Source organism: Paralichthys olivaceus, chromosome 15 (genome assembly GCF_024713975.1).
Source record: "Paralichthys olivaceus isolate ysfri-2021 chromosome 15, ASM2471397v2, whole genome shotgun sequence".
Taxonomy (NCBI): Eukaryota; Metazoa; Chordata; class Actinopteri; order Pleuronectiformes; family Paralichthyidae; genus Paralichthys; species Paralichthys olivaceus.
In genome coordinates, this window is record NC_091107.1 from 19,513,890 (window position 1) to 19,531,814 (window position 17,925).

The 17,925-nt window shown below is 44.6% G+C and overlaps 1 protein-coding gene across 15 annotated transcripts in view; it reads left to right on the forward strand.

The window, feature by feature from the left end:
• Positions 1-17,925, forward strand: part of auts2a (activator of transcription and developmental regulator AUTS2 a) — a 285,358-nt gene that overhangs the window by 246,861 nt on the left and 20,572 nt on the right. For all 15 annotated transcript variants that reach the window (XM_069539833.1, XM_069539832.1, XM_069539831.1 and 12 more), the window contains one exon: positions 7,420-7,468. In XM_069539833.1, coding sequence (XP_069395934.1) covers positions 7,420-7,468 — 49 coding nt within the window. The remainder of the gene's footprint in view (positions 1-7,419; positions 7,469-17,925) is intronic.

Genomic DNA, 17,925 nt, shown 5'->3' on the forward strand with positions numbered 1-17,925 from the left:
ACTCTCCAGCTTCTTGATGTTATTCTGAATAAGTTAATCAATGAATTTGACAAGCTGCACTGAATTCAGTTCACGTGGTGCTTCTAAGTAGCCATTACAATGCAGGAATGAGTGCTGTAGAAATAAATTCAAAGAAATTGACATGTTGTAGAGAAGAAAGTAAATATTAAACTTGCAGTGCAGAATTTCTGTTTCCCCTTCTGGCAGAGACAGCAATAACACAAACACTGTCAAATACATATCCACAGTTCCAAGACAATAATTTGTTAGTATGGTGGAGTAAATGGAATTGCTTCACTGCCTTCTTCCAATATTTTACAAACCTGTCTGAGAACAGAAGGGTGACATCCCTTTCTGTGCTCACTCCCTTCTCTTGTTTCAGCGCACTCTAAGGAAAAGCCACGACAGTTTGTCCTCGCTGTCGATCACTTTCTGCGTTGTAATTCTGCATCTTAACACTAAGTTTCCTTTTTGTCTGGAGTGTCAGAAACTTTTCTTTACTTCCAACGCTTCTTCCTTTTCTTCCTTTCCCGAGCTATAGTTCCCATGTCGTAAAACACATTGCTATGGGTGTGCATTGCGAGAATGTGACCACAGACACCAGATTTAAAATTCAGGTGTACTGCGAAGTGTACAGAGATTTACCTGATGGGCTTGATCAGCAATATGTGATCTTGTTTGGTGACGATTTAAATGTAACAGACACTACTTTATATGTTAAAGTCGGCAGCTTTAAAAACAGCTCGTTCAAATTCTGATTTCCCTCTTACATGCCTGATCTTTGTTCTCAAAGCTGTGATGATTCATTTTCTTCGGATCATTAAATCTCTACATAAACAGTTAGTGACAGCTCTATAAATATGGATGCAGATTTGGCCTTTAAAATCATTTGGCTTGGATCTGAGAATTAGTACACTGACATTACGTGAAAATGTGAAAGGTAAATCAATCTAATATCCATGATGGGCTGCTCCGTATACTCTGCGCGTGCGTGTGTCTGTGTGTGTGCGCATGCATTTGTGTTTTGAAGTGGGCAGCACGTATGTTTCTTTCTGTTATAAAGGGAGGGAGTGACTGACTGGTCTGAAATTATCCACAGCATCCGTGGCCCACAGCCCACATTCCACGGCAATGTCTGTAATTTAGGCAGAAGGGTCTCCTATTTCTCTTGTGACTGAGCAGCGGCATGGTAAGGGTGTGTGTGAATGTGTGTGTGTGAATGTGTGTGTGTGTGTTGGGGAGCGGTTGCATTAGGGATGTAACCAAGGCTTTTGAAGCCGGGAAGGTTAAACCAATTTTCTATTCTGCATTGTTTTCCAAAGTGCGTCCCATGGCAGTGAAATTACACTGATGGCCAGTGGGGTAGGTTTCTGTCCTGCTGACAGGCCCGCTCTCTCTGCACCCACAATGTCAACTGGATCTGATTATTGCCTCCCAGATGCAGATAATGTCTGCCATTGATCAGGCCATTTATCTTGAACTCTTACGGCTCTGGCCTGCTCTCAGAGACTGCGGGGAGATAAGCAGATACAGATAAGCAGATAATGTAGTCTCTACAGGCTTTTAACAACCAGAAGAAATACTTTTTCTCTGCTCCCTCCCCAGTTGACATATGACGTAAGCTTCATATCTCTCCAGGCTCAGGAAGTTTTATTGTATCTCTGAGGATCAACAAAGGTATCGTTCATTGGATCAGATCATACTTTCATCCATTAATCTTCCTAAATGTTCCCTGAATGCCAATCATACTGTTTGTATATACACTGTGATGAGCATTGGTTAAAATAAGTGTGGAATAACAATACAACGCTAAGATTCCTTTTTGGCATTGTTATTTACAGGTTTAATACCTAAAAGCTTGGCTGTGCCAATGCAGATGGAATGTCTCAAGTCCTTAAATCTTCCATTCTCTCTGTCAGGATATGTGATAGATGCAGTTCAACAGAGAAGACTGTCAGCTTTTCCAAAGGCTTTTTCCACTCTGGGTGTGTTATGGTGTCCCAGTTTGTGTAACGGCTCTTAATGGTGGGCACATTTGTCTCTGTCTGCGAGTGTGTGTTTGCATGCATAGCCGTGTGTCATCCCCACATTAATGTTAGCAATGAGTGACAGATTAATTTATGTCTGGCTACATGTCTGAGGAATTGGGAAGAAAGAGCCTGTCAGTGCTTCTTGTCGAGGGGGGGTGTACAGATTAGAGCCAGTTGTCATTGACAACCCAGTGTAGGGTGCTGGGAGATGAGGTCGGATGTAATGTCTGTCGGAAAAAAATTGATAAAACTTTGAAAAAAGACAAAACATCCTCACGTTTCTCTCGAAAGGCTAGGGGGGAGATGTGGCCAAATCCAAGTGTGTTGGTTTATGTCTGTGCGAATATAAATATTGATCACATTTCAGATCTTAAGCAACAAGGAGGGTGGGATCAAGTCCCACCTCTTACTTAAATTAAAGGAACCTGATGATTTCCTTTTAGTTCATAGTCAGGAAATATGATACATTATGATAAAATATATTTTATAGGGTTTGGATGTGTCAGTATAACCCTGATATTTTACTTACTTATAATTTTACCTAAATGTATAACATACATACTTTCTAGTGTTGAGGCAGTGTGGGTTTGTCCAGACTGAAAAATCTCAATAACTTCCATGAAACACACACCTTCATATCCTCCTCAAGATTACCTGTAATACAGTGATTCCAGAGCTTACCATTGCAAATTGCAAAATGTCTGACAGTTTCACATGGCTGTAGACTCATCATATTCCTTCTATTTATCCGTACTCTGTCTGTCTCAGGAATTACTGTATCTCTTTCTGACGGAGCTGTCAATATGAGGTGAATCTGTTTCAACAACAGCCCCCACCTGAGATGACTGCTGTTCCGAGCTGATAACAATTGTGTTGAGTATCATGAAGACAATTCTTCATATTTGCTGGCCTCTGCCTCCAGGCCTAGTTTGAATACATGAAACAGTTTAGCCCCTGTAAGGCAAAGAGTCTAGAGTCAGTCTACAAACATAATAAGAGCTTTTAACATATTCCATTTCCAGCACTCATGTTACGCTTATCAGTAATATTTTAAACGAGGGTAGATTTGGTGTAATGGCAGGAAGGCTCATAAAGGCGAGCCGGTCCCCTGTGATTGTAATCTAGAAGAGAGTTCCTGTAAAATTAAACCATGGTTGTGTTGGGGGGGGGGGGGCAAACATGCCTCTGGTTTCTTTGAAGTGGAGAATCAGTGTCCAAAAAAAAGAATAAAAGATGACAAAATGTCAGTGTGAAGCTGATGGTCTGTAGACAGAACTTACGTGCCCAGACAGCAATTACTGAGATGCATAGCATACACCCAGACATTGTGTTTGATCTCCGAGCTTCGTTCTCTACCAAGGATGATGTTTTTCCAGAGTGAAACCGTGCAGGGTTCTCATTCTGTATGTGCATGTTAATCTCTGTCAGCATTTCATTTGAATTAAAAATAATGTGTGGTGAGAGATCCGGACGCTGATTTATTTGGCAGCGTGACTGTAATCACAGACTTGAGGTCGCTCTCAAATCTGATAATGGCCATTTAAAAGAGAGAACAGTGACTCGTTCACTGCTGCTGCAGCTGCACGGGCCCGTGAAAATGACTGGTAGCCATTTTCTGATGGTGGGAGTTGTATATAAATACATATCTTGAAGCCCGCCATGTCATGCGTTTGAAGCCAAACCGCGATTCGCTCTTGATGTTTCATCACAATCACCACTTCAAACACGAGAATCCTTGTGATCTAATTAGTTACCACAGCTAGTACATTTGCAACTAATTTTAGACATGATGTACCGTTTCTGCATTACTGAACTGTGGCATTGTACAGCTAAATAATTTCACTGTTATCAAAGATGTTTTCCCACAGCATGTGAGCAATGCTATGGCAGAGGTTAATTATTTCATTAGTTGAAGTGGTTCGGTGCACAATGCATACATCTGTGAAACACGTAAGGATGCAGAGCAGGAGCCTCTAACTTGATGAACACATGGTCATGTAGGCTGCTCTTTCTCCCAGGCCCTTTGTGACCACAGCCTTTATCCTCTGCAGCTGAACCAAGTGGCTGGACTTCAACCAGCCATCAGAGGCCAATCTTTCCCACCCCCTGATGGTACTTCACATTCTTAGTTCTGTATGCCATCAGTGCAGCCTTACAAAGTAGTATATGGATAATGTTTTTAATGTTAAATGTGAACTTCTCACTGCAGTTTGGGGAAAGTGTGTCAACTCTCATGTGTGATGATTTGATTTGCCACTCTTAACAGTATATCCCATTTCCCATGACTCCATGTCTGTACGGTCGGTTCCAGGCAGCCAACTGAGCCTCAGTCTCTTCGTTACCGAGGGACGGATTAGCATCGCAGCTATGAGCTAAGTCTGTTTTCTGCTCCGTGGTTGCTGGCAAGGAAATACTTAGCAATGTGACTCCATTGTAGATCTATTGACCTCCCAGCCAGTGGGTTAATGCTCATTAGACAAGCTATAGAATGCAAGGGTTTGCAGTCTTGGGAAGATTCTGCAGCAATACCCAGCATTATACCTCTTTTACACTAATAATTATTTTACAGCAATATTCACATTGCAGACAAAAGCCAGTGTTAGAAGGTGTAACCAGTGGAAAATGCGCTTTAGATGAGGGATGGAAGCAGGGAATGATGAGTGCTGTTGCCTCTCAGGTAAATATTACATTCAGGCCTGCAGTGTGAATCTTAACAGGACAGTGTCCCACCTTAATAAATCTGTGTGATCCCCTCACTTTGGCCCCAAACACTGGACGGTTGCCCTTTGGAGCAAGAAGCTGTAATCTGACAGTTTCAGCGGGGCTGTTGTGTTGCCTGGGCAGACGAGCAAGAGGAAAAATCATTCTAGGTCTTGGAAAAGTTATCACATAATAATAAGCTTGGTCGTTGTGATTCATGTCTGTGGTGTAGGGCCGGAAGCTCGTTAAGTTTTAGGTCTGTCAGGGTGGGCCATGGAGAGCTCACAGCTCAAACTGAAGGCTGAATGACTGTAAGTGCTTTTTATATGAGTAGCTGACCTCCCTTCAGGCCAGCGGAGTGGGAGTTGATCCAACAGGAAGACAGGAGGAGGTGCATGCTGTTTATAAAGGAGCGTTTTGTTTTTCCTCCCCTCACGGTAGCGGCACCCTACTGGGAAATTCATTAGCGGCTGACATCACCTCACTCAGTACAGAGTGAAAGAAAGAATATCTTTCTGCCCCGGCTCTCCCCTCCCTCCTTCCTCTCTCTCTCTGTCTCTCTCTCTCTCCGTGGCTCCTTATCTTGCTCTGGTGCGCTGCTCTCTTCCCTTTTGCGCGCCATTTACGCAAAAGGTAAGCGCGCCGATGTGCGCCCCCGTGACCTCAAAGCTTTTCAGGAGGCCAAAAGCGCGAGTGTTTGTCTTGTGAAGGAGCAACCGAGGTTGAATCCAAGTCCGCCTGTAAATCAGGAAGTGGGAGGACCCAGGCGTGGAGGCAGCAGCAGCAGCGCTCAGTCAGTCAGTCGCTGGATGAATGGGAGTTTGTCTGCTGCCCAGGAGCGGATGGGGAGAGGCTCTCGTGTGCCAACGACCGGGATCCGTGTCAGAGAGAACGGCAGACTGGCTCTGCAGCCGAACCCACGGCGACAGCGGGCTCTTACCTTGTGAACCTCTGCTCACTGCCTGTGTGCTCAGCCTCTGTCTCCACTGAGGAAACTGGCCGTGCGCTTTGGTGGATTGGTTCCCTCCGTCGGACGCAGCCCCTCTCTGCGCACCGACACACACACCCTCCCGGATCCTGTTTGTTTCCTCTCGCGGATATTTCCGACAGGAGAATATATACGTGTCAAAACAACATTGTGTTCCGAACAAGGAGAGAAAGGTGCATCAGGGGATTTTTGCTCTCTTCGCCTCGGTGCGGTTACAGAAGCTCTCCGTGCCAGACACATGGTTCCCTTTGTCCAGAAGGCGCAGTAGCTTTGTGAGCGGCTTTGGATTTTTTTTTCTTGGAAAGGCTTCTCGTCTCTCCGCATGGCTGTCCTCGATTTAAAAGGAGTTGACTTCGCCGCCTCTTATGTGGATTATATGATTTGAAAAGCAGAATGTGAAACGAGGCCATATTTACCAGACCGAGAAAGTAATATCCTGACTTATTTGCCTTCTCGCTAACCGTGCCACATCTAAGGTATGCGCGCTGGTTCTGATCCGTCCTATAATCTACCATGTATTTAACAGTGTGCGTGCGTGTGCTCGTGTGTATGTGTGTGGCACAACGCTCTGAGTGGGATTTTACAACAGGAACCATTGTATCACCTCGTCTGCTGTCATTTATTCTGCTGCTTTCATTGTTTACATACTGTCAGCGTCGCGTTGATGCCCGATCAATTACATTATGTTAGCAATAAACCAGCCCTGATGGAGGATAGCTGTTTAAGTGCACTCTTCTCTTCTGATTTCCTTCTCCTGCAGCCTGGATGATATTTAAATGCATGCGTGTGCAGATAACCAGGCTGTCAGTGCACGCAGATTTTGAGTATCCCTGTCATTAAGCTTTTATAAACCACTAGAAAATATGTCACAGCATAATGTCTTCACGTCATATGCGGGCCACAATTTAACATTATGTAAATCCGAGACCAGTGAATCCACAAAGCCACTTATCAGAAATTCATTTTATTCCGAGAAACCTGTTTCTGTCTTCCTCCCAGCTTCACGGGTGTTGTCCTGTCTCAGCAACTTGCACTTATTTGTTATTTAATTATAATTCTTCTAAATTTAGTGATTGAAGTAAAGTTTATTTTGTGACATTTTTATTATTCTTATTTTCACCCGTGTATGCGTTTTATTATCGGTCAAATTCAGGCTTTATTCCCATCCCTGCACATTATTTCTATCACGGTGATGCTGTTGGTGCTCCAGGAGCAAGGATGGAACTGATTTGTCACGGAGCAACAGTGCCATCAAGTGGCCTGAATATTAAGAGCCACTTGTTTTGCTTGAGTCTTGATAACCAGTGTTGGTTTTGTTGATGATGCTCAGGTGCCTCGAATAATTGTAGACAGATTTGGATGTGACAGGATGCAGACAGTGGAAATGTCTTGGCCCTAAAGGAGAGTACATTTGATCTTAGTAAAAACTGACACCCTCTGCTAAATACACACGTTGTCAGAGATAATCACATCTGATAAACCTTATCGGAGTGAGTTCAGGCGTAAGGTTTACTTTACAATGAAAACTTGGTGATTAAGACATCAAAATTATTTACCATAACCCAGTAATGTCTGCTCAGTCGGCAGTCTGAAATGTCCCCAGAAATGTTGGTGTGGACATTTTGGAGGGAAATTGTATTCAATTCAGCTGTTGCAAAAATGTGTGTGATATTTTGCTCATTCCATTTTCCTCTTTTCCAGGTCTCCAATGCCGGCTCCGAGAAGTTTTTCAGCACAGCTGCAGTTAAAGGTACAGATATTATTTTATATACATAAGTTACTGTGCTGCAGTGATGACAGTATGATTGAAACTGCATATATCTGATCAAATTCATTCAAGGTGCACAGGTATGAAATACTGCTCTGTTGTTTTTCCACAGCTACTCAAAAAACAAAAATGTCTTTGCGCCAGTAGTCATCAGATGGAATCATGCTCAGTGCAGGCTTTTACATGTATGTGACATGTAATGGTTTGGAAACAATGGGGCATTTGTTACAAATGTGCTGTAATGCGCTGACATGCGCTGCAGCCAGAGGAGGAGGATGCACTAATGCTGAAGGGGAACGAAGTGAGGACAGGACAGGCATCTACTTATGGCCTGTGTGTGCCAACACCACATGTGACCTCATTATTAAGTCACTAATTTGCTGTTAAAAGCAGCCCCATTTTCTCTGGCTCAGGGATAATGGAGGTACCCCGTGTGAATGGACATTCCTCTGTAATGGGGGGGGGGGGGGGGGGGGGGTTAGTATGCAGGGCCAGTAGGCTCGGAGATGAGGGTTATGACCCCTTCGGGACTGTGGCAGAAACAAGGCCGACTGCTGATGACAGGTCCATGAACCTCCCCTCATTTCTCTGCGCAGACCTCCAAACACATTTCCCACATTCTGGCCTTTGATTCCCTCCAGGGCTTGATTTGTGGCGTCCATTGGGAAGGCTCAATGGCCGTGCTTGACAGGAAGGTTTCCTTTTGAACGTGCTTCTCTGTGGACTTATTTTGGTTCCCTTGAAAGGATTAAGGCCTCCTTTGTGTGGCCTAAATCAACAGAAGGCTGCCCTCTCTCCCCCTTTATGAAAGGACCCGGCTGGGGAAACAGTACACAAAATACGCTTTCTCTCTCCTGCATGATAGTCCACTCTCTTGGCCCCTATTTCCATTTAAATATCCCCTCTTTTCTTCCCTTCTACCATCTCTGTCCCCTCCCCTTCTCCTGCCATATGCTAATGCTAATTCCTGCTGCTATTGCAAAAGGCGAGTAAAAGAATCCAGGTGCAGGGAGGGCAAGGACCACTGGTATTTTTATGGAGGGTGGTGCTGAGATTAAAGAGTCAGGTGGGTTTTTGTTGGAGGGGATTACCAGCACTGAAATGCAACCAAACCTCTGGACGGGCACCAGCTCCAACACAAACAGCGGAACAGGATCGTATGAATGTCAATATTTGCCCAGAGGCAGGTGCAAAAAGTCTCTATTTGTTTGACTGTTGGTGCACTTTCTTGTTGGTACACATAAAATGCTTATTTAGCTGTAGGTTTCTGACAAATCCATAACACGGCATGCAAAAACAACTGCCAAACATAAACAAAGCCTTCTGCAATATATGGCTGAAACGTTATTCTTGATGCTGCACGTGAGTCATTAGTGTTGAAATCTGCAGTCGTGTAAGAACACAGCTTTAATACAGTTGAGACACAGGTCAGGGGAAGATGTAAACATTTCACACATCATATGCTGAAAAAAAAAAAAAAAGAATCTGTGGTGAATACACCAGGCTTCAGAAGATTCATAGTATCAGAGAACATGTAACCAGTGCGCCGATATTTCTGTAAAAGTGGAACATATGAAGAACGTATGTGGGTGTGTGTTGAGGAGTAAATTGTAATTCAGCAGCTGATGTGCAGCATTGTTAATGACTGACTGTCGGCTGTTTTCACTGCAGCAGGACTAGAAATCAGCCCAGGGCAACGTCAGATCTCTTTGAAGACTTAGTGCTGGTCCCTCATCTTTTAATCTCATTGCTTTCTCACCTGCCTAATAATCACTGTATTACTGTGTATTTTTCATGCTACCTCAAAAGCCTTAGTTTTTCACCTGGGGCCTACACTTAAAAAAAAGAAAATCCAACTGATGTGAATGCAGCTTTTTAGTTTTCTGGCATCTTCCTGTCTAGTGTCAGCGTCACCTCGGGGCCTTCGCTATCACCTGTACGTGTGTAATGTGGAGCTTAAAGTCACTATCGCTCTTTTGCTTTCCCTCTCTGTTTTTCTTCCTCAGTCCTTCTCACTCTGGGCCCAGGTTCGCTCAAGAATGGATTTCATTAACTCGGAGTCATTAAATGTTCGCTCCAATTACCGTGGTTGTTGATGTGCCTGCAGGTGTTAGCTACCTATCCCAATCCATTTGCTCTGCAGGAGGGCGGTAACCATTCCAAAAAGATTCGGCGTAGTCAATTGGACGCCAGTGAAATACACAACTTCGCCAATGTCTAAGCTGTTTTCAAAGCGCTGTATGTGGAAATCAGCAACCGAGCCTTATTAACGCTGTGACTGTTGTCTGGGGAGTCCATTGAAGTGCTGGGTTGATACAGATATCTGTAATGACAAACCAGCGCAGTGTGTCATCACAACACCCTGCAGACAGATCCATCAAATGATTAAAGCTGTGCCCAAGGCCAGTAATATTTTGTCGCCCAGTCACAATCCAGTCCTTCATGATATTGTCATGACGACTGTCCTGAAGACCCACATACCTAAGTCACTGCCAGCAGAGACTAAGCTCGATGTGCATTGTTTGTCGAGCCTAGCATCAGCAGCAAGATTAAGATAATGCTGGATGACATTTAAAAAGCTCTGCAGTGCCATTTATCAAGAGTAGACGTAAAAATGTTCTCATCAGTGAACTGCTGAGTCTGGTGTGTGCCCTATAGATGGAATCTATTTAAAATGGAATGGATGCTTTTAAGAGCCGAGGATCAGCCTCTGCAGTGACCATTTTACATCAGGTGCTTTTACAAACTTTCACTGGAGACAACTGGGATTCACAGACAATCTGATTTTAATAATCTGATCTTCCACTCTGTCCCTCATCTGTTGGCTGTGCATGTTTCCTTGTGCGCTTATCATTTTATTTTTGTGTTTGATGACAGACATGGATTAAGGGGGCTTTTGCTTGCTTCGGCATGTAACGTTACAATTACTGAACCTCCCAGCCGCTATTGATAGGTTGTTTTTAATAGGGTTGTGAGTGCACACTGTGATTTCACACCTCACCTGTTTGCTTCAATTAAAACCAACTCTGTTTTGCTGGTAAGTTTGGTTTATTTTTGCGGATATGAAAGCTGTCAATCAAACCCGGGTGCAGAGCAAACAGCTGAAGCGAGTGGTTTTGAAGAGGACGTATGTGGAGTCTGTGTTCTCAACAGAAACGCCCGTAACATTTCGTAATAAAGATACATTTTTTCGTGATAACGAAAACGTTTTAAACAGACTTTAATGACTTTTTACCTGTGTATACATTATCATGAGTCGTATTTAATCTGTGGTCAAAATTAGAAATATCCTTGTGATTTTCTATTCAAAGCTGCAGGTAAAATGCACATGAGAGTTCATCTGGTGGATATTTTGTAGCAGCCAGTCCCTGGTGAGACACTAGCAGCTGTGTCTGCGATGTGAGAGCGAGTTCAGCGTGGGGGTGAATTGAAGTGCACAGTGTAGTGATTCTCAGTTTCCCCCCTCAGCACAACGCTGATTTCACCATGCTTTACTGGAGTTAATGTGAAAATGAAGCGGTGCTACAGCGAGACCCGGGGCTGACGCCAGCGTGAAGAGCGCCGCTGGTGAAGTGTGTCGGGCTTGAGTGCGTCTGTCACCAAGGGAGGGAGAACACTACGCGATGTGAGAGGTGTAATTTGCAGCGCTGATGACATTGTTTAAAAAATAGTGGAAAAGGGAAAAGCGGAGGTGAACTTTTGTGGCAGATATCAGAGCAGAAGAGCTCCCTGGATTGTCATAGAGAGCTCTGCCGGCAGCAAAATTGCCTGTGAGCATATTACTGTGTGGGAGGGAGCTGAGAACTTGTTTTTCTCTCTCCGTCTCATTCTCTCTCGGCTCTCGGAGAGGAGGACTGGTGTTGGAGCTTTGTGCACTTGCAGGCTGGGGGCCGCCACCTGCTGTAATCTCAAGTGATATAGAGAGCAACATTCACGCCACAAATCACCCAGGCAGCTCCTTAACTCATTCAGTGGACTGGAAAGAGAAGGTTGGCCTTTCACAGCACCAGTGTTGGTTTACTGCCCCGGGCTCCCTGCTCTGCCCTCACGCTGACCTTAGCCGTCTGTGTGGGTTGGTGTGTCAAGAAATCAGGGCTGCCCATGAAACTTGACCTGATGCGCAGTGGAAAGATGACCTGACTACCATTGGCCTTTTGTGCGTTCTGAGGAACGGCTGCAGTCAAGGACGGTCTCTTTTTCCCTCCCCGGGGCTGTAAGGTCGCAGAGAGGCCGCTGCACCCTCCCTCTAGACATAACTGCTGGAACAAAGCGTTGTTGTTGTTTTGGCTCAACCACAAGCTTAATACAAATCAAACCGCTCTTTGATATTTAATAAATGTGAATGTTTTGAGAAATAAGACAGGGATATGAAGGACTTAACTCTGAATGATACATCACTGAAGCAGACTCCAAGCGGTTCCCTAGTGGTCTTTGCTTCTATTGGTTATTCATCCCCCACAAGGAGCATTTAATGTATCTCTAAAGGGTAAAGGAAGCTCAATATCCTGTGCTGCACAGTGGGAAGCCCCCCTTCCTCTTCATGCTTGCAACCACAGAGTGAGAGGCTGTATTTCATGAGCATGAAAGGGGCCGCTCCAGCCATGCCTCTTCTGCTGACACAGCCAAACAAAGGTTAACAAATCAAGGGGAGCGCTGGCTGATTTACTGCCTTGCTCTTGCAAACAATGGCCCAGACCCCATGTCTACATCTCACATTACCTTGTCTATCTGACAGACGGACAAATATGGCTACTGTAATTCACAAAATCAAGGGAATGCTCCTCCAGACCTTTTATAGTCATTTTAAGTGAGTCTTATTGTGCTCTTAACATTGGTTTACTGTATGTAATCAGTCAGCATAGAAGATGATAATATGATATTGAAAACTGAGAAAGGTTTGTAAGAAAATGCTGCACAAACAGACGTCTATGCATCTCATCATTATCAGTGTATATATTGTGTTTTCCTTATATCTCACCTGTCACAACAACATATTCTGATTTTCTGGCCGGTAACTCAATTTGTATGAAATACTTTATGTGAGACCATGGGTGCAGTTGTTGCCTATTTGGTTGAAGCCTGTTCATTGAGGATCAGTTTAAGGATGTTGTGAATGGGTCTGTTGGTTCTGAGGAAACATACACACAGCAGCAGTGTGGGGCAGTCTCCTTCCATCCCCTCCGGCAACACAAAGAGGTCATTCAGAGTTTGTTCCCCAAATCCCAAGGTTAAAGACTAAGTAAATCCATCCATCTTAATGCACTTATTTCAGCACCAGGAGAGCTGGAGGGAGACTGTGTAAACACTCCTATATCCGACATACCACGCTAAACCCAAAGAGCCTGGAACCCATCAGGCCAAAATTAAAGGTCTACATCTCAAACACAAACATTTAAATGGGCTGCAGTCCAGAGATCAAAGTGAAAGGCTTTAGTTTTCCTGCTGGCCCCTCTGTGTCTGCCACACTCAGATATGTGGTGCTTTAGCAGCCAGTCAGGGCTGAATGGTGAGCAACTGTACCCTGTACATGTCTGTTAATGCTCTGAGGCATTTTTGTGTTGGTCTAGGGGAAGCTGAAGTACTTAGCTGATTAGCTGTTCTTATGGTGGTGGTCGTGGTCACTTCACTTTTCACATCTCCTGAATCCATTTTTATTATTGCGTGAAGGTTTGTGGTGAAAGCTCGTGCCACCTTACTTGAACTATCCTTCAGAGTAGATATCCTTTTTTACTAAGGATTACATATTTTATTGTCTGTGTTTATGTTTATTGACGGCCGATATGCCAAAGAATAGTGGTGATGTATGAAGGTGATGTATGAAGGTGTTGAAAGCACCGATCTGGTGTTCCCAGGAGAAGTCCTCCCCCCCATCATCATCAGCATCCACTGATCCAATGTGACATCAGTCACTCTCCTGCCAACTGTGCTGCATTAACAGGGTCAAAGTAACACACACAAACACACACACAACCACTTATCAAGACCCAGCTATTCCCAGTGCACTGTTGCTGTGTTCAGGCCAATTATGCCTGTGTCCATCTTTGGTCCCTGCAGCAAAGGTGACTTTGCCAACGATGGACAGAGAGGATACAGCGTTAATGAGGCCTCATGGTGGCTTCGAGGTGTTAGTGTATGTGTGTGTGAGCGCATGTGTGAATGCATAATGGCCGGAGTTCGGATCTGGAAGGATCTGGCCCTTCTAGCGTCATCTACCACGTGTCTGACAGTCTGTGCTCCTCTCTAGCTCCTCTCCTTCAGCCACTTTCACCCAACTCTCTCTAAATCAGTGTTTTTAAGCAGCCACTGCATCATGATGTCACTCTATCAAATAGATTTGGATTGTGGTGAATGACTTGAGGGCTCTGTAACAGACACGCAGCTTTGCAGACACATGTACTAAAAAGAAGATGGGATTAACAGCATGGATAAGATGATACTGTTCACTCCAACAGTGTCGGTGTTGCTTTGAGCAGCATGAAGTAGGATTTGGTCACACTGATTTAAAAAAAACATCCTGCTGATGAAAAGGATGAATAACGACACATAGTTAAAAGAACCACCCTTTTGAATTATATATTCATGGAGAGTTAATCAGACAAAACAATGCCAGAAGGCCACCTATTGTAAAATAGTGTGAACTCAGGGTGTTGCCATCGTGTTCAAGCGTTTTTTCCTACATCAAATAAATGACCATTGCTGTAATCTCTGTATTCCTCAACTGTCACTGCAGGAATCCAGGAAATAGATCTAAAGTCAGACTTTGTGGTCCAATACTGTCTATTGCCGTCTTGCAGCTTTGGGATTTGTTTTTTTTAAAAAGGGAAGATGTTTAGGATTTTTTTTCTGTTTCCCAGTACCAGAGTAGGGTCAGTTCCTACGGAAGTGAAAGTGCAAATACAGCCTTGTAAGAGGCACAAAAGCCTGTGAGAGAGCAAGAGGACTCTGATCAGGATTGATGAAAGAAAGGCTTTAATTTCTCCCACGAGAGGAGGTTATCTTATTTTCCTTTCTCACCCTCTCTGATTCTCATAAATATGCAGAACAGAAATAAAGCCCTGATGAGCCGCTGGGCAGATTAGAGAGGACTACAGAGCAGGATCCTGGTTTGTTAGCAGCAGTCCATAGATCCCTTGCATGTGTTTCTGCCTTACACACACACTCCCTGGCTTTCATTGTCTCCAACTGCATTTCATTATAATTCCACAGACTACTGACTGCATAACGTCAGGTACAAGCAGTGTTAGGAAATTGAGATGGGGCCATCTCACTTTTAGGACAATATCGCCCCCTTGTGTTTGGTGTCATCTTAATATCGACTGTGTCTGAGTGGGTGGAGAGGACGTGGTTAATCTGTGCTTGGTGGTATGTGGGTATTCTCAAAAGGCAATTTTTAAAGCATGTGCATTTGATATAAACAAAGTGTAATGAGCTGCACAGTGTTCCATTTTATCACCATCGTGTGGTTCATCATCTCTGGCTTTTGGCCACTGTTCTTAGAGGCCTGCCCAAACCCATCAACGTCCATCAGACTGTCACCATCTGTTGTAGATTAAGCTGCTCCAGGGGGGAGCTATTTGATTTCGGGGTTCCAACATTCCCTCTTTATTCCATGTGTCAGGTTTTACTGTAAATACTGTTGTACAAAAACCAAAATCCCAGAAGGGATTACTTTTTCAGGCCCTTCAAGCCAAGAGCAAACGGGCCATTGCGCTGGTACGGGCTGCACGTCTGGTTTAGCTCTTAGAGCGCTGAGACAGGGGCTCTGCTGGGCCATTTACAGGCAAAGCTGGGAAGCTGTGTTTGGAAGCTTTTCCCCTAAACCCTGCGCTCAGTCTGTGTGCAGTGTGGTGTTGTGATGTATGAATCCCCTGGCCATGCCTGACACTAGCGAGCCTGTCTGAGCCCATGTCTTCACAGAGTAGGAGGCCGTGGACAGAGGCCGCATTGTTCCCATAAAGTAACCCAAGCTCAGGGCAGCCGCTGCCAGAAGGGGGGTATCAAGTTGTACTCTCCACACTAACACCACAATCCTAGCTTAAGCTCTGAAGCTTGACGAGGGAGCAGAGGTGCAGCTGACTGTTTGGATGAGAGTGCAGTTCAAATAAACAGCTTAAATCCCAAACAGCCTCCCCGACTCTAACCCTCTCTAGCCAAGTATTGCCGTCCCCCAGCCATAGCTCACCACTGTGAAGCTTGCCAGCAGCCCTCAGCTAATTTGTGGTGTTATTCTGAAAAGCATGTTGATGTGAGAAAGAGGGGAAGCCAGAGGAGAGTAAGAACTTGGGCCTGGTTACACATCCCAGCTTCCCCTTTTGCGAGCGACGGGTAGGTTTACCACCACATCGGCAGACCACACAGCATTTCCTGGCCAGAGGGGAGGAGGGATAGTCCAAGTGGACAGGAGAGCAGAGATGGCCATTAACGGCTTTGACTCTGCCTCGGGTGTTCTGGTAATCCAACTGCAGTGAAACCTGAGCAAGGGCATAATGAGAAAGCACTTGAATCGCTTGCATGCATGTAGACACATAGGCAGCTTCTGTAATGCAGATGAAGACTTAAACTAGAAAAGGCTACATGAAAATTGACACTTTCCAGGGTTTCAGACATTTGATCTATGCATTCAAGCTGTAACCCCTGTGGAATGAGTTTTAACGCACGGCACAGGCTGCATTCAATCTGATCTTTGTGAGTAGTTGGAATGTGCAGTGTGTATGTGTGTAAAACCAGTTGGCCCCATTTGAAAAAGAGTGAAAGAGGCCCAGACTGATGACTCTCTGGGGACAGATTTCTCTTTCCAGCCCTCCATGTCTCTGTCCCTGGTGAAATCACAGCGGTGTCAGTGTGTCAGCTCGAGCTGTCACTCTCGTTATTGCTGCGAGCCAGTTACTCTACTACTCAGCCTCCTAGCTGAAGAGAGGGAGGGGGAAAGGGAAGAGCAGGAACAACAGAGAATGAAAGAGAGCTTTTTCCACTTGACACAATGGATGAGCAGAGTGTCAACACCCCTTGATGCAGTTGGAGAGTCTTGAAAGAGGGAGAGAGCCGAGGCTGTCCATCACCTCAGAGGAGCCAACTGTACAATGAACAGACACCCCCCATGGGCTGGTTTGGTACAGTCCACTTGGCTACGCTGACAGACTGAAAGGGCTTCACGGAGAACAGGCCAACAGAGAACAGATCCAACCAGCAGACACAGAGCTGCAGTACTACATCTCAACCAGGGTGGCATTGGACCTGTTGACTGGTAGAGTTGTGTGTGTGTGTCTGTGTGAGTCAGAGAGAAAGTTGAGGGTGTTTATGAGCGGGTGTTGGCTTTTTATGACCATGTGACTGTAATTGAGATTTAAGCATGTCTGCATTTGAACTCTGTTGGTTCAAGAGGCGATTGTCTATTGTTTCCCTAAGCTGCCACGGTGACTGACAAGAAACACATGCTGCAGTGCCAGTCAGTGTGGTTTGAAAGGCTTGAGTTTTGCTGACACTCTTGACACTTTTCTGAAATGCTGCTGCTGTTTTTAGGTGTATTTATCTTTGCTATGACCTAAACTCTTCCCCACCTGTAATTTGTCACATTAGTGTAGTTAACAGACTTCAGTCGCTGTTCCGGAAAGGATCTGTCAGCCACCGGTGTTGTAAATGTTTTAGGATGACAGAAATACATTTGAGAGAAGATACACACCTTTTATATGACACCACTAAATTTAAACATAACTTTTATTTTTCACAAGAGAACCATTGAAAGCCACCTTTATGTTTTGCATGTCTGGAGAAAGTCTTGTGACGTCCTGCTGACATTTCGTAGGCCAGAGTGACAAACTGTAACTGCAGCTCTCACACCATAGTAATAAAAGCTGCTTTCAGACATAGACTGAACTCCAGATAATCTTCGGACATTCTCCGAAGTTTCTCCAGCCATGCCCCTAACAAAAAGTCTGGATAATGTCCGAGTGAGCCCGTGTGAGAACACAGCAGGAAATGATTTAAGGATTCACAATGAGGTGGCATGTTGATGATGTTTCTAAGATGTGACAGACTAAACAAAGCAAATCGAAAACAATACAAATATCTCAAGATGAAAAAGCAGTGCCATACACTTTGAAGACACTAACGAAGATGTCAAGAGAGCTTTTGGTGATATGAGCTGACATCAGTGTTGATGTGCTGAAAACAAAAGCACCTGATCTACGCAGCGGAATTCATACACTTACACACATCCTGGCTCCTGCGTGTGGCCCCAACCTGAATGCTCCTGAAAATTCTGTTGCTGTGAACGCACCTGAGCGGGAATCATTCGGCTGCATTTTTCATATCTTAAAATGGCTTATGTATAACACTGTAATGACTTGTGCAGCATGGGGTTTTCCTCCCAGTCCTCAAAATATTGTCTTAATCAATAGTGCCATGTCCACATGCGCTCACTGTTGTGAGGCTAAACTGGC